This window comes from Pseudorca crassidens, chromosome 10 (assembly GCF_039906515.1).
Source record: "Pseudorca crassidens isolate mPseCra1 chromosome 10, mPseCra1.hap1, whole genome shotgun sequence".
Classification (NCBI taxonomy): Eukaryota; Metazoa; Chordata; class Mammalia; order Artiodactyla; family Delphinidae; genus Pseudorca; species Pseudorca crassidens.
In genome coordinates, this window is record NC_090305.1 from 83,862,545 (window position 1) to 83,875,682 (window position 13,138).

A 13,138-nucleotide genomic window follows, 5' to 3' on the forward strand; every position below is an offset into this window, starting at 1 on the left:
CCAAGTTCTAAGCCAGGCTACCCTCCCCAAGGACAGGAACACAGGAGTGATATTTCGGACGTGTGGAGAGCCACCTGGCATGAACAGCACTCAGATCTTACTGGTACACCTTCCCACAAAGGATGTGCCCAGTGCAACCAGCCAGCTTCTGATGTGGCTCGCATCTAGAATCTTCAGAACCTAGTCCAACCCCATCACTTACAAGAATGCAGGCACCAGAGCCCAGAGTTCAGATTAATCCAATTGAACGCATCATCACATACCTCACATTTTACCAACACCTGCCATGTACCAGGCGGGGCGACAGGCACAAGGGATGAAAAAAAGATTGCAAAATCCTGACAACCTAATAAGGGACACAGGAACTCAGTGCTGGGTCCAACTGGAATCGAATCCCCTGCACCTCCAACTCCACACTCTTGATAGCTCTGTTCCTCAGTTTCCTCATCTGGAAGATGGGGCCACACCCTTTACTTCAAGGATATGGAGGATCCCACCTGAACCACACTGCTGTGTCTGGCAGATGTTCACGTAAGTGTTCAGTGTTTATCTCCCTCCAAGACTTACTTGTCCTTTAACCCTCTTTCTAAAAAATCCCGCAGTCTAACCCGCCAACCAGTATTTATTAATCAGGAGAAATTCGACAGACGCTAACCAAGGCTGGAGGGAGCAGGTGGCCCCCATGTGGGTTTTGCTCTGCCTGGCAGATTCAAACCACCGTGGCCCCGATCCCAATACTCAGATATTTCAGAATCTGGAGTGGTAGCGCTGGGCCTCTGGGCTCCAGCCTTTCACTCAGGCCAGTTTCTGAGTAAACAGTATCGGGGTCTCCAGCCAATCAAAGCATTCTTGAACACGATACAAGTGAGCCAGGCGTCGCTAACCAAGTGGCATCTCTCTTAAACAAACACTTGACCAAATCGTTTCCAACAGGCATAAACAAGGCCCTCTTTCCCAGAAGCTCTGGGGCTTCTCGCCGACGCCTTTGTTTTCTTCCCCTCTCTCCCAGGCCCTGAACCCAAAAATCCATTTACAAGGGTACAGCTCCTTTACACACAGCAAAGCCACAACAGAATGAGAGGCCCCTTTTCCCTCCATGTGCCCCACCCCCAAACTACTTCCTTTGAGTTCTTTATTAAATTCTTAATAAAGATAGTCTCTTCAGTTTTCTGACTCCAAGAGAAAAAGAAAAAAAGAATAGAAAAGAAGACCTTTATTATGTAAAGTATGGGAAAAAAGAACAAGAAATAAAGGGAGTAGAGCTGAGCCTCATCCAGGAACTCTGAATGCAGTACCAGGGAGCTGGGAAAAGAAGGTCTGAGGAAAGAAGGGAAGGGGCGCCGCTGGCCCCAAGTCACACAAAGAGGGACCATACACAGTCCAAGGGACCACGGGACAGCTGCGAGCCCCCGCCCACTTCTCCCACTGCCCCTCCACCCCGTCCTCTCCTCTGGCTCTTTCATCTTACACCTTCCTTCTTTTTTCTCGTCTGTGTATTTATGCACTGAATCAAACATGTTCTGGGCCCCTGCTCTGTGCCAGGCCCAGGCTGGAGGAAGGATGCTGTGATGAAGACGGGTCTCTTTCATACACTGGAAAGAGGTCCCTGTTGAGCAGAAGAGGCAGCCATGGAGATGAGAAACAACGGAGCGTGGGAGCGAGGACGGATGAGACCTGCCGGGAGGGAGGGCGGAGCTGGGGAGGATTCTGCCGGAAGAGGCTGCCGGGGCCAGCTCCAGAGGGTGGGATGTGCGTGCTGGCAGGAGACGGGCCGGGCAGAGGCAGGGGGACCACATCAGGCAAGCCCTCGCAGATGCCCTGAGGAGTAGGGCATCCATGTCCCAGGGGACCAGGTGAGAGGTGGCGGCAACAGAGAGACAGACACGAGAGAAGAAGAAGAGAGGGGTCCACAGGACCTGGAGACGACAGATGGGGGTGCAGAGAATGGTGATCCTAAATTTTCTCGTTCAGAAATGCTAAGGTAACCAGGCGACTGGCTAGACCTTCCATCCTTGCCCTTATGGCCTATTCTCAAGCCAGCAGCCGTAGAGATGCTGTCAGGACATCTCACAGAATCTCACTCCTATCTGATGAGGAGTGAATATCTAGAAGACACAGGAACTACAACTCAACAGCAACAACACGAAAAACCCAAACGACTCCATCAAAAAACGTGCAAAGGGCTTGAATAGACATTTCTTCAAAGAAGATAAATGGCGAATGAGCACGTGAAAAGACGCTCAACTTCACTAAGCGTTAGGGAAATGCGAAGAGATAGCACCTCACGCCCACAGCATGGCTACTATTACAAAAAAAAACTCCGGAATGGTATGTGGGGCAGAGGATGTGGAGAAACTGGAATCCTGGCGCAGCTGCTGAAGAAAATGGTGCGGTAGTTCTTCGAAAAATTAGGCACAGAATTATCAGCGTGTGACCCAGCAATCTACTTCTGGGTGTTCATCCAAAAGAAATGAAAGCAGATCTCGAAGAGTTATTTGTACACCCATGTTTATAGCAGCATTATTCACAGTAGCCAAAAGGTGAAGCAACCCAACGGATGGATGGACGGACGCACGGACGGACAGATGGACAAACATGACAGGTGTACACATACAAAGCACTATCATTCAGCCTTAGAAAGGAAGTTCTGACACACGCTATTAACACGGATGAATCTTGAGGACACTGCGTTAAATGAAAAACCCTATGACTCCATTTCCATGAGTGCCTAGAGTAGTCAAATTCATTGAGACAGAACGTAGAGCGGCGGTTGCCAGGGGCTGGGGGGAGGCGGAGCGGGGAGCTGTTTAATAATTTTGGAATTTTCATTTTCCAAGATGGAGAAAGCTCTGGAAATTGATTACACAACACGAGTGTACTTAACACTACTGAACTGTATACTTAAAAAATGAGTAAGACGGTAAATTTCATGTAATGTGTGCTTTACTACAATTTAAAAACAAAACAAAGCAAAAATCAGCCAGCTCACAGGACTTGTTTGCCTAAAACTCAGATGACGGCTTTCCTGTCTCACTCAGGAGAAGTCCTTACGATAGCCTCCGAGGCCCCTGTGGTCTGCCGCGCACGTGCCTTGCTGCTCACTTCCTACTCTTCCGCCTTGTACTCTGCCCCCCACACTGGCCCTCAGACACGGCAGGCAGACGCCTGACTCACGACCTTTGCACTTGCCTTTCCCATTGCTTGGAATGAATGCTCTGCCCCCAGAGATCCGCAGGTCCCATGCCCTTACTTCCTTCCCATCTTTTTTCACATGTCACCTTCTCAATGAGGGGTCCCTGGCCACAGTCTCCCCCCACCATTTCTCCCTCCTCCCTCCCCCCCCACTCTCACACTTTCCACTCTCTTGCCTGCTTTATATCTCTCAGTATTTTTTAATTATCATCTAATACATCCAGTATTTTGCTTATTTCTACCTTAACATCTTCTCTCCCACCAGGATGTGGCTCCATGAAGGCAGAGATGTTTGTTTGTTTTGACCACTGCTGGGCCTCCAACCCCTGGAATAGGGTGAGGCACACAGTAGGTCCTCAATAAATAACTGTTAAAGGAATCACAAAGAATACAGGTTGAATTCAGAAAGGCTTAGACACAGATTTGGGACTCATCTACATTTAAGCAGATGAGTTTAATCAGGAAACATGAAGGAAAGAGTTTGCCAACTGCCCCATGGCAGCACTGCTCAGAGACAAATGACCCAGCCCACAGTGGCTTCAGAGCTTCTTGGAGCTCAAAGAATGCACATCATCTTCTCTCCCCAGATCTGGTCTCTCTGCTCTAGACTCTAGCCCAGCACCCTGATCAAACTCTTCCTGAATTCCTCCTATTCAGGAAAGCTGACCACACAGCTCTATCTCCCTTCTCTCACCAGAGCAAGAATCACACCTTGTTAGATGTCTCTGTGGACCCTGGCAATTCCACCCAAGGCCATGAGTTCTTCATGGGCTGGAACATGGCATGGCATTGAAGAACATGGCCCTGCCTGAGTTCAAATCCCCATTATACCACTTACAGGTGTGAACCGCTATAAAGGTGGTGTGAAGTTCCCAGGCCCTGTGGGCTGATGTGACCTGACATGAAGCAGGTACTCAATGAAATGAGTTCTGCTTTTTATTAGCCATATCTGTACCCTCAGAGCGATGCTCTGACCTAGTTTGCAGCGGGTGCTCTGGAAAAAGAAGGAATGAATGGTTCCTAGTCCTGCCCGACACTTCAGTGCAAACAGGCAGGCCTGATTCCTTCTTGGGAACAAAGGGCTGACTCAGAGCTCTCACTCTTAGCTTCATGCATGAAACGAGGCTGCTCCAGCTGGAGAGTGTCAAAAACCCCACCACTGAGAGACTGGGCTATTTGGGGAGCTGTGCTTCAAATTAAATCCCAGATTGAAGCTTCTGCAGGATTCAGGGGGCCTAGAGATCTGGTGGGTCCCCAACCAGCTGGATTACATCCTCCTCCTCACTCCTGTAGCACGTGGGACTCGGGCCCACGTCCCTGACCCCAGCCCACCAAACCCTTCCCCACCAGGGACATCCCCTCCGGACACCTGTCCATCAAGGTTCAAAGACTCAGTATTCAGGAAAGCCTCCCTCCTCCTCCTTAAGAGGTGTCCCACTTTCATAAAACTCTGCATGTTTTAATGCCACATGCAACATGAGTGGTTATGTCACTCCTGTAATGTTAACTAACTGTCCAGTTGTCAAGGCCCCCGTTCATCTTTATAACCTCTGAATCCTTGTCCAAGTTCTTTTTAACAACAGCTGACCAATTACCGAACACACCTCTAGGTAGCAGGCCCTGGGTGAAGGCTCCGTGAAAAGACACAGCAATCTCAGGAGGAAGGCACTATTATCATCTTTACAGCTGCAGACACTGGGGCTCAGAGCTCTGCTGGGCTTCAGCCACGGTCACACCCTGGGACACGAAGAGGAGCCAGCGTGCAAGCCCAGGGGAGTGGGACCCCCCAGCCCATCCGAGAGGCTCTCCAGGCGGAATTTGAGGTGCACTGCCCCAGGTTCAATCCGTAAGCCTTCGGCAGAGCTTGGCTACATGTGACTGCCGGCTGGCTATTCCCGGGTCAGCTCACACTGGTCTGTGTCATTGGCCCCAGCCAAGCCGGCTTTTGTACCAGCCTCCCAGAGCCCTGTGTGAGCGACAAGGCTGCAGAGAGCTGCGGAGGGCCACGCTGAGCAAATACGGCGGACGAAGCTCCGGCTCACAGTGATGGAAGCTCCGGGTGGAAAGAAGAGGACAGCGCAGGACAAGCTGCAAAGGGAGGCCCTCAGGGCTAGAAAACGAGAGTGAGGAGAGGGCAGGGGAGAGGACAGTGTTAGAGGAGTACTTCTAACCGGTCTCATCCAGGGAGCAGCCCAGCCCTTTCTCTGCCACCAAACAGAACCAGAACAACTCTGTGGTGACAGGGACTGGGGGGAGGGGTGGCGGCCAGATCGCGCAGCCTGTGCCTCCACCCCGGGTTGGTGTAACCCTCAGGCTGTCCTCTGGGGTGCGGAAACTGTAATACTGCAGAAGTCTATTAAACCAACACCTGTTAAAGGCTTCACAAATAAAAGCCGGCTTCAAAGGCAGGCAGCGGGAAAGATAAGCTCTCTCCACTGGGCTACATTTTCAGAGTCGATGTTAAATTAGACAGTGAAACACCCGGAGGCATTTGAAACCAACACTGAAAGCTTTTCATCATAAGTGATTGTTCCACTGTGGTTCTGTACACGGGGGTTTAGAAGGTAGTGCCGTTCGTGGTGGAAAAGATCTCGTGTCACAGATAACAGCCAGGAAGAAAGGGCGAGGGGATCAAAGGAGTCAAGGTGGGTCAAGTGGATTACAGCTGGTTGCTGAAACTATGCACCTACAGTCTACACCAGGGGTCAGCCATGCAGTCTACAGTGGGCCAGATTTTAAATATTTTAGGCTCTGTGTCATGACAACTCAACCCTGAAGGTGGGGTGTACAAGCAGCCGCAGACACTATGTGAGCCGAGTGTGGCTGTACTCCAAGAAAACTTGCTTGACCAGAGCAAGCTGTGAGGCAGATCTGGCCCCTGGTCTACACCACAGAGCAACCGGTTTGGATTTCTGGGAGGCAGGGACCCAGATTCTAATTCTCGCTCTGATGCAGCTTTCCAACTGTGTGTCAATCACTCTTTTTGAATCTGGTTTAACCACCTGCAAAATGGGGCTAAACACCTCTCCGCAGCAGAGAGAACCCTCCCGTGCTCCCTCCAAAACCCAGGTCAGACATCAGTCATCACCATCTTTCCCAATGACGTCTCTCCTACCCCTTCAGGAAGTGCAACGGAACCTAAGTTTACATCATTCTCACGCTCCTCAGAAGATGATCCAGGTTCCTGACCGGGGCCAGTGGAGGCAGGCTGGCAAACAGTGATCTTACAGAGAGCAGACATTCACGCTGTGTATCCTCGCTCTTTTTAGTTCTTCCAATGACACAGAAAGAAACACACCGAAGCCGGCCATCACACCAGTCCTAATATCTAAGCAGGCGTGCCCTCAGCTCTCCCAGACAAGTAGGGTGACTCACAGCAGTACACGTGGTCAACTCCTGCAGTGTTGACTCTTACTAGATACAGCAAGTTTTCCATCATGTTACCTCAACATCAAACTTTTAATAATCAGCAAAACTCCACTTACAGCTCTTGCCTCATCGGAACCTCTGGCTAAGAAATAGTTTCACACAATCTAGCCCAGAAATGGGGGTAAAAATGTAATACACCTGCCACCACTCCCATCCCTCCCCCTCCCGCCATTCCCCACAGTGACCCTGGCAGACGTGGTTAATCAAACTCCACACCCTGCAGCCTCTGAGCACCCAGAGCACGTTGCACCTGGCCCATCACCGTGGTGCCCTGGAATTCTTCCTACGGCCCTGCACCACCGCACCTAACCCCACTGGCCCACGTAGCAGGTGATCAAAATGATCAGGATGAAGGCGCGTACACGGTATTAATGATTTAATAACCCGAGTAGCCCTGATGTTTACCTAAGGGGGTTCGACTGTATTATTGCAAGCGCTAAAAAACATTAATCATTTCAAGGACACACAAGAAGACATTGATTTCTCTTTTGTTGCAAAACACAGCAGTATCCAACAGACCATGCGGTCGGGGCAGGGGGTCAGTCGTTCTGTTTGTTTGCAAATGTTTTTACTGAAATATCACAGGCATACTGAGAAGGGCACCAATGATAAATGTAGAGCTCAATGCATTTTTACAAAATGTCTGCACCCGTGTAACCACATGACAGATACAGAACATTTTCTACATCCCAGCAGGCTCCCTCCTGTCACTGTCCTTTTCATCTGTTCTTCCCCAGGGGAACCTTAACTTCTATCACCTATGATTAATTTTGCCCGTTGCTGTGCTTTATCTCCCTGGAATCGTTCCATATATACTCTTCTGTATCTGGCTACTTTCACTCCACACATGAGACTCACCCATGTGGTTGCATTAGCAGGACTTAAGTCTTTTTCATCATTGCGTAGTATTTCTCTCGAGGGAACGTAGGGCAATTTATTTTTCATTCTACTGCTGATGGACACTGAGTCATTTCCAGTTTGGGTTACTGCAAAAACCACAGCCATGCACAGGGACGTGCCTTTTGCGCATGTCTTTTGGTGCACATTTGCCTGCATTTCGGGCAGGAATCGATGTCTAGGGTGGCGCTGGTACACAGTCATGGAGCCCACGTATGTGCAGCCTCGGCAGACACCGGTAGACTCCTTTTAACCAAATCCTTCAGGGTTGAAATGCATCTGAAAAGTCATCTGATCCACATGCCATATCTCACGCTGCCTCATTCAACCACATTCTCTGATGCCACCGCCCCCGTGTGTCCCTCCTTCCTGTACCATTCCCCCACAAACAGCATTAGGAATACAGCCTGGAACCACAGAGCATGAAAAAGCTCAATCTAATCTTGTCCAGGTGTCAAACAGAGTAACTGTATTATCAGTGGGGGGCCTGAGAAGCACCAAACAAGAGAAAAAAAGAGAATTAATAATTCTAAGTCCAGGGGCTTCCCTGGTGGCGCAGTGGTTGAGAGTCCGCCTGCCGATGCAGGGGACACGGGTTCGTGCCCCGGTCCGGGAAGATCCCGCATGCCGCGGAGCGGCTGGGCCCGTGAGCCACGGCCGCTGAGCCTGCACGTCCGGAGCCCGTGCTCCGCAACGGGAGAGGCCCCAACAGTGAGAGGCCCGCATACAGCAAAAAAATAAAAATAAAAAAAATAATTCTAAGTCCAAAATTGGTAAGAAAACTGTGAATGTGCCCGTTATTGGGACCAATGCCCCAAAGCATCTTGAAAATAAAGATAAGGAGATTTTAAAAACAACTCATGAATCCAGGAGAGCTTTCTTAGGCCAACTCGAAGAAAAGTTTCTCTTCTCAGAATGACAGTTGAAAGCATCACCCTCTCACTAGGGCTGCTTTGCATTCGTCTTCCTAAAAATGAAAACCAAAACCATCTGTTCTATTGCATAAATCGATAATTTGCCTTAAGAAACCAGTGCCTCATAAGGACGGCCCAGCCTGGGTTATTTGCTGGACAGGAAATGAGACTCCGAATAAGCAGGTCTCCTTCTGTCTCTTGCTCACTCCCTCTCCCCACACCCGCTGCTGGTGAATCACCAGTTCCCTGGGGAATTTTGGCCCGATTCTCAGCCTGGCTGCAGATGACGTTCCGGATCTGTTTATTCAGGTGGAGATCGGACAAAAAACAAGAGTGGCCCAGTGGCGGGATAAACAGCCTCCGCCAGGAGGGGTCAGACCCTCCGAAGACAGGACTGGGCTGTGTCAACCGACCTCCCGACCCGTTCACTTCCTTCGGGGTCACTTTCCCCTTGGGGTCTTCAACGGACCGTTTTGATGAACTCCATATGAAGAGGACCCGAGGTCCCCAAGGCGCCTTGATGCACCACATCCCGTTTGGTTCTCCCACCCGCGGGCTTCTACACCTCGAGCTGGAAGTCCGAGATCTGGAATGAAGAAACTTAAGCACAGTCAAGAGTCAGCCACTATGATTCTGTGAAGTTAAGAGCGACCCGAGCCACGAAGGGCTGCAAATCATCAGGATCCAATCCCAACTACAAGCACAGGACGAAGACGAGCCCTCCTGAGGAAATGCACACTGTGGAACAAAAGCAGCTCATCAGAAAAGGCACCTACTGCGTGACTCCGAACACACGACCTTCTGCAAAAGGCAAAACTGTGGGGACAGCAGAAAGATCGGTGGTCGGCAGGGGCCTGGGAGGAGAAAGGAATGAATCGGTGATGCACATGGGAGTTTTTTAGGGCCATGAAACTATTCCGTGTGATACCGTAATGGTGAATAAGCATCACTGAACATCTGCAGAAGTTCAAAGAATGTACAACACAGTGAACCCTGGAAAACTATAGGTTTGGTTAATGAGAATGTCTCAGTACTGACCTATCGATTGTAACGAAGCAACAGACTAATGCAAGATGTTAACAGTAGTGGAAACCAGAGGGGCACGTCCTAGGGTATAAGGGAAGTCTCTGTACTTTCTGCTCCATTTTCCTGTAAATCTAAAACTGCTCTAAAAGTCTATTAATTGTAAACAGAACACAACAAAACCTCCTAAGGTATTAAGTAGTCCCAAGATCATTACATCATTAGAATGTAAGTTTAGCTGGTCTTCTTTACTGCTATATATCCTTAGCACCATGAGTATAAAGCCATGAGTATAACATAAAAGACATTCAATAAATATCTGTTTAAGACTCACAGATTTAGAGAAGGAACTTAAGAGGTTATCGGGGGGAAGGGACAGACTGGCAGTCTGGGATTGACATGTACACACCACTATATTTAAAATAGATAACCAACAAGGACCTACTGTATAGCACAAGGAACTCTGCTCAATATTCTGTAATAACTTAAATGGGAAAAGAATTTGTAAGAGAATAGATACATGTGTATGCATAACTGAATCACTTTGCTATGACCTGAAACTAACACAACATTGTGAATCAGCTATGCTCCAATATAAAGTAAAAATTAAAAAAAAAAATCTGTTGAATAAACAAATGAATTACAACTTCAGTTCAGTCTCCTGTATTTGCCACCACATTCCTGAACAAAGGAATGTTATTCAGGAAAAAAAAAAAAAAAAGGCAAAATCAACCATTCAATTAAACAAAGCTTTTAAAGACAAAAATGAGAGGTGTAATGTAGAATTCACTTTTTTAGGCAGGGAAGCTGACAGATGGCCTTAGAAGAACATGTCAAACACAATGGACTTTCAGGCTGATCGTGCATCTCCCAAGTTCAATGTTACCCCGAACACGGATGGACATTCGTTGATCAGCCGGGGTTGGCAGAAGTGGTGGCTCTACTCACCACGCAACGGCCACCAGTCCCCCCGTCACCCCACCCCTGGCAGCAGCGAGGGCAGATCGGCCCTAACCCCGGTCTCCATAGCCACACACGTGCTTCCCCACTCCTGCCTCAGCCACGGTGGAAAAGGAGGAGGAGAAATTCAACCAGGAGAGTTCCAACCCGACACGCTGACCCAAGGAAGCCCTTTAAGCCACGTCTGGACTGCGCTCCCCAGGGAGAAGAGCCGTGCCATTTCACACTGGCAGGGACTTCTAAGGGCTGGCTGGGCACTCAGCTCCGTGACCAGGGGGAGGTAACCTGCCCTGCATGTGGGCAGGGCAGAGCGGCACCAAGTCGGGCCAGGAGATGTTAAGTTAGGAACAGCGAGCCACTCCATCTGCACTCCCATCCACAGAGGGGCATCCCGGGTCAGAAAAGCCCGGAGAGTTTCTCTCTCCTGGTCAAAGCTGACATGGCCACTCTCGGCTTTATCTTCCCTTAAATGAGTCAATCCAGCCCTTTTTTTCTTCTTTTCTCCCCTCGCCCTGGCAACCTGCTCCCTGAACACCCTATCCTCTGCACCTCGGGGGGTGGTGGGGGTGGGGAGCCCAGCTGTCAGGCCGCGTCACGTGGAACCACACACCCTGGTACCAGTAGGGAGCCCATGGCTGAACTTGACTTGCCCGATTTCTCATTACAATTTTCAGGGCGGCTCTGCAGGGAAGGCCAGCCGCAAGCCTATCCAAGAGCTAGAGGCACAGACTCCCAGATTTGAGGGGATGAGCCACCATTCCCGGCAAAGAAAGGTGGGGAAGATGGAGACATGGCAGCGATCAGGAACCAGGCGGTCAGAGCACCTGTTAAGGCCAGGCTCAACCAAGGGGTGTTCACACAGCCCCTCCCGGAGGACGTGAAGAAGCTGCGATGGGTACTTCTCCTCTAACTGATGGCTCTCCACCAACGAGGGTTAGGTGGGCAAGCCCCCGGCCAGGTGACACGATCAAGCTGCTGGGCTGCGCAGAGCAAACACCTCTCCCCAGGGTCCATAAATGCTGGCTTGCAGCTGGTGGGTTGGGGGAGCAAGGGGGTCACCCAGGGATCTAAGACTGACAGGTTGTGTCATTAGCTCCTCACAGACCTGGTGGTTTCGCTTCTCACGGACCTCACCACCCAGGACTTGAAAAAATGTAACCACCACACAGAAACAACACAGAGGCTCCACTCAACATCTGCAAAGGAAACCTAACCTCATCCCTCGCATTGCAGCCTCGGCCACCAAGCTGCCCAAAGGACTCAGGCGCTCGGGAGACTGTCCACACCACCTGCCAAAGCAAAAGGTGGGATGCGGAGCTGATGTGCACTCTCTAAACCACACAGGCAGGAAAGGTAGGGAGAACTGTAACCCTATAACTCGTAGCTCTGGGACAGAACAGGAGGACGCCGGAATTTCCTCCCTTTTGCCTATTCTTTTTTTTTTTTTTTTTTGCGGTACACGGGCCTCTCACTGTTGTGGCCTCTCCCGTTGCGGAGCACAGACTCCGGACGCGCAGGCTCAGCCGCCATGGCTCACGGGCCCAGCCACTCCGCGGCACGTGGGATCCTCCCAGACCAGGGCACGAACCCGTGTCCCCTGCATCGGCAGGCGGACTCTCACTCACTGCGCCACCAGGGAAGGCCCTTGCCTATTCTTTTAATGTGCTCATCAATTACGTAAATAAATTAAATAGATATTTTACAAAGCTGTTAACTCGACCTTAGACACTTAACTTTGGGACCTGATCCTTAAGTGTACCAACACCTGGCCTGCCTGACAGCCCCCAGGCGGAGGGCCCTGGGGTGGGGCACAGCTGAGAGGCCCACCTAAGGAGCAGCGGCCTTTCTTCAAAGGGTGCCAGCAGGGAGGAGCCCCCGGGCCGCCACTCAGAGCTGCTCCCCTCGTTTATCAGGCATCCCTCACCTAGCCAGGGATGACGCCAGTTCCAGAGTCTCCTCTGGAACCCCCTGAACCCCTGCATGCTCGGGCACACAGCCTGCTCCGGGCCTGCTATGAGCCCTGGGGTCCTCTGCAGCCCCCAGGGAACGGGTCCAACGCTAGCGTCGGCTGCACAGGTCGGCGGACCCTCCCAGGAAGCTGGCCCGTGCCGCTTAGCCACTGAGGATGCGCACACTTCTCGCGAGATACACGAGCCGGACTAGGGCTAACAAATCGAGCGTTTCGTAGTTCGTGCTTACTCGGTACCAGGCTCCGGTTCAGCTCGTTTAACCCCCATGACGACCCGAGAGGCGGATACTGTTACCATCCCCATTTTACAGACGGGGGTGATGAGCTGTAGGAAGCTTAACCAGCAGGAAGCAGCGCAGCTGGGGCTGCAGCCCAGGCACGAAGCCTCATCACACAATCCTGCGTGGAACCGAAGTGGGCGGAACCACCCCCGGGGAAGAGGGCTTCTCTGGACAGTACCCTGTGTCTCCCACCTCTTCTCAGCATCCACCAGGGCCGCCCCCCGATCCTGTGACCCGAAGGGAGGCAGGACCCGCCTGCAGATGCAGGAAGGGCACATCCTGCCACCCCCCGCCCTTCCACACGCACACGTGGGCCTCCCGGACCCTCGGCCCACCGCGTGTCAGTGCACAGTTGCTGCAGGGCCCAGCCAGACCTCTCGCTATTTATATTTAAGATGACGGGCGCGGGCCCTAAATAGCAGCGTCAGAGTGGCTCTTCTATCCTCCGGCAGCAAGTATGACAAGACTGAACC

General features: G+C 51.1%; 1 protein-coding gene across 2 annotated transcripts in view; it reads right to left on the reverse strand.

Annotated features, from left to right (window-relative positions):
• LRIG1 (leucine rich repeats and immunoglobulin like domains 1) overlaps nt 1-13,138 on the reverse strand; it is a 119,023-nt gene that overhangs the window by 40,083 nt on the left and 65,802 nt on the right. The window contains exon 1 of one of the 2 annotated variants that reach the window (XM_067755123.1): nt 3,435-3,457. The exons of the other annotated variant lie outside the window; for it this stretch is intronic. Within the exon in view, the coding sequence (XP_067611224.1) occupies nt 3,435-3,442 (8 nt within the window). The 5' untranslated portion in view covers nt 3,443-3,457. Of the gene's footprint in view, nt 1-3,434; nt 3,458-13,138 lie in introns of those variants that run through there. 2 annotated transcript variants of the gene reach the window in all.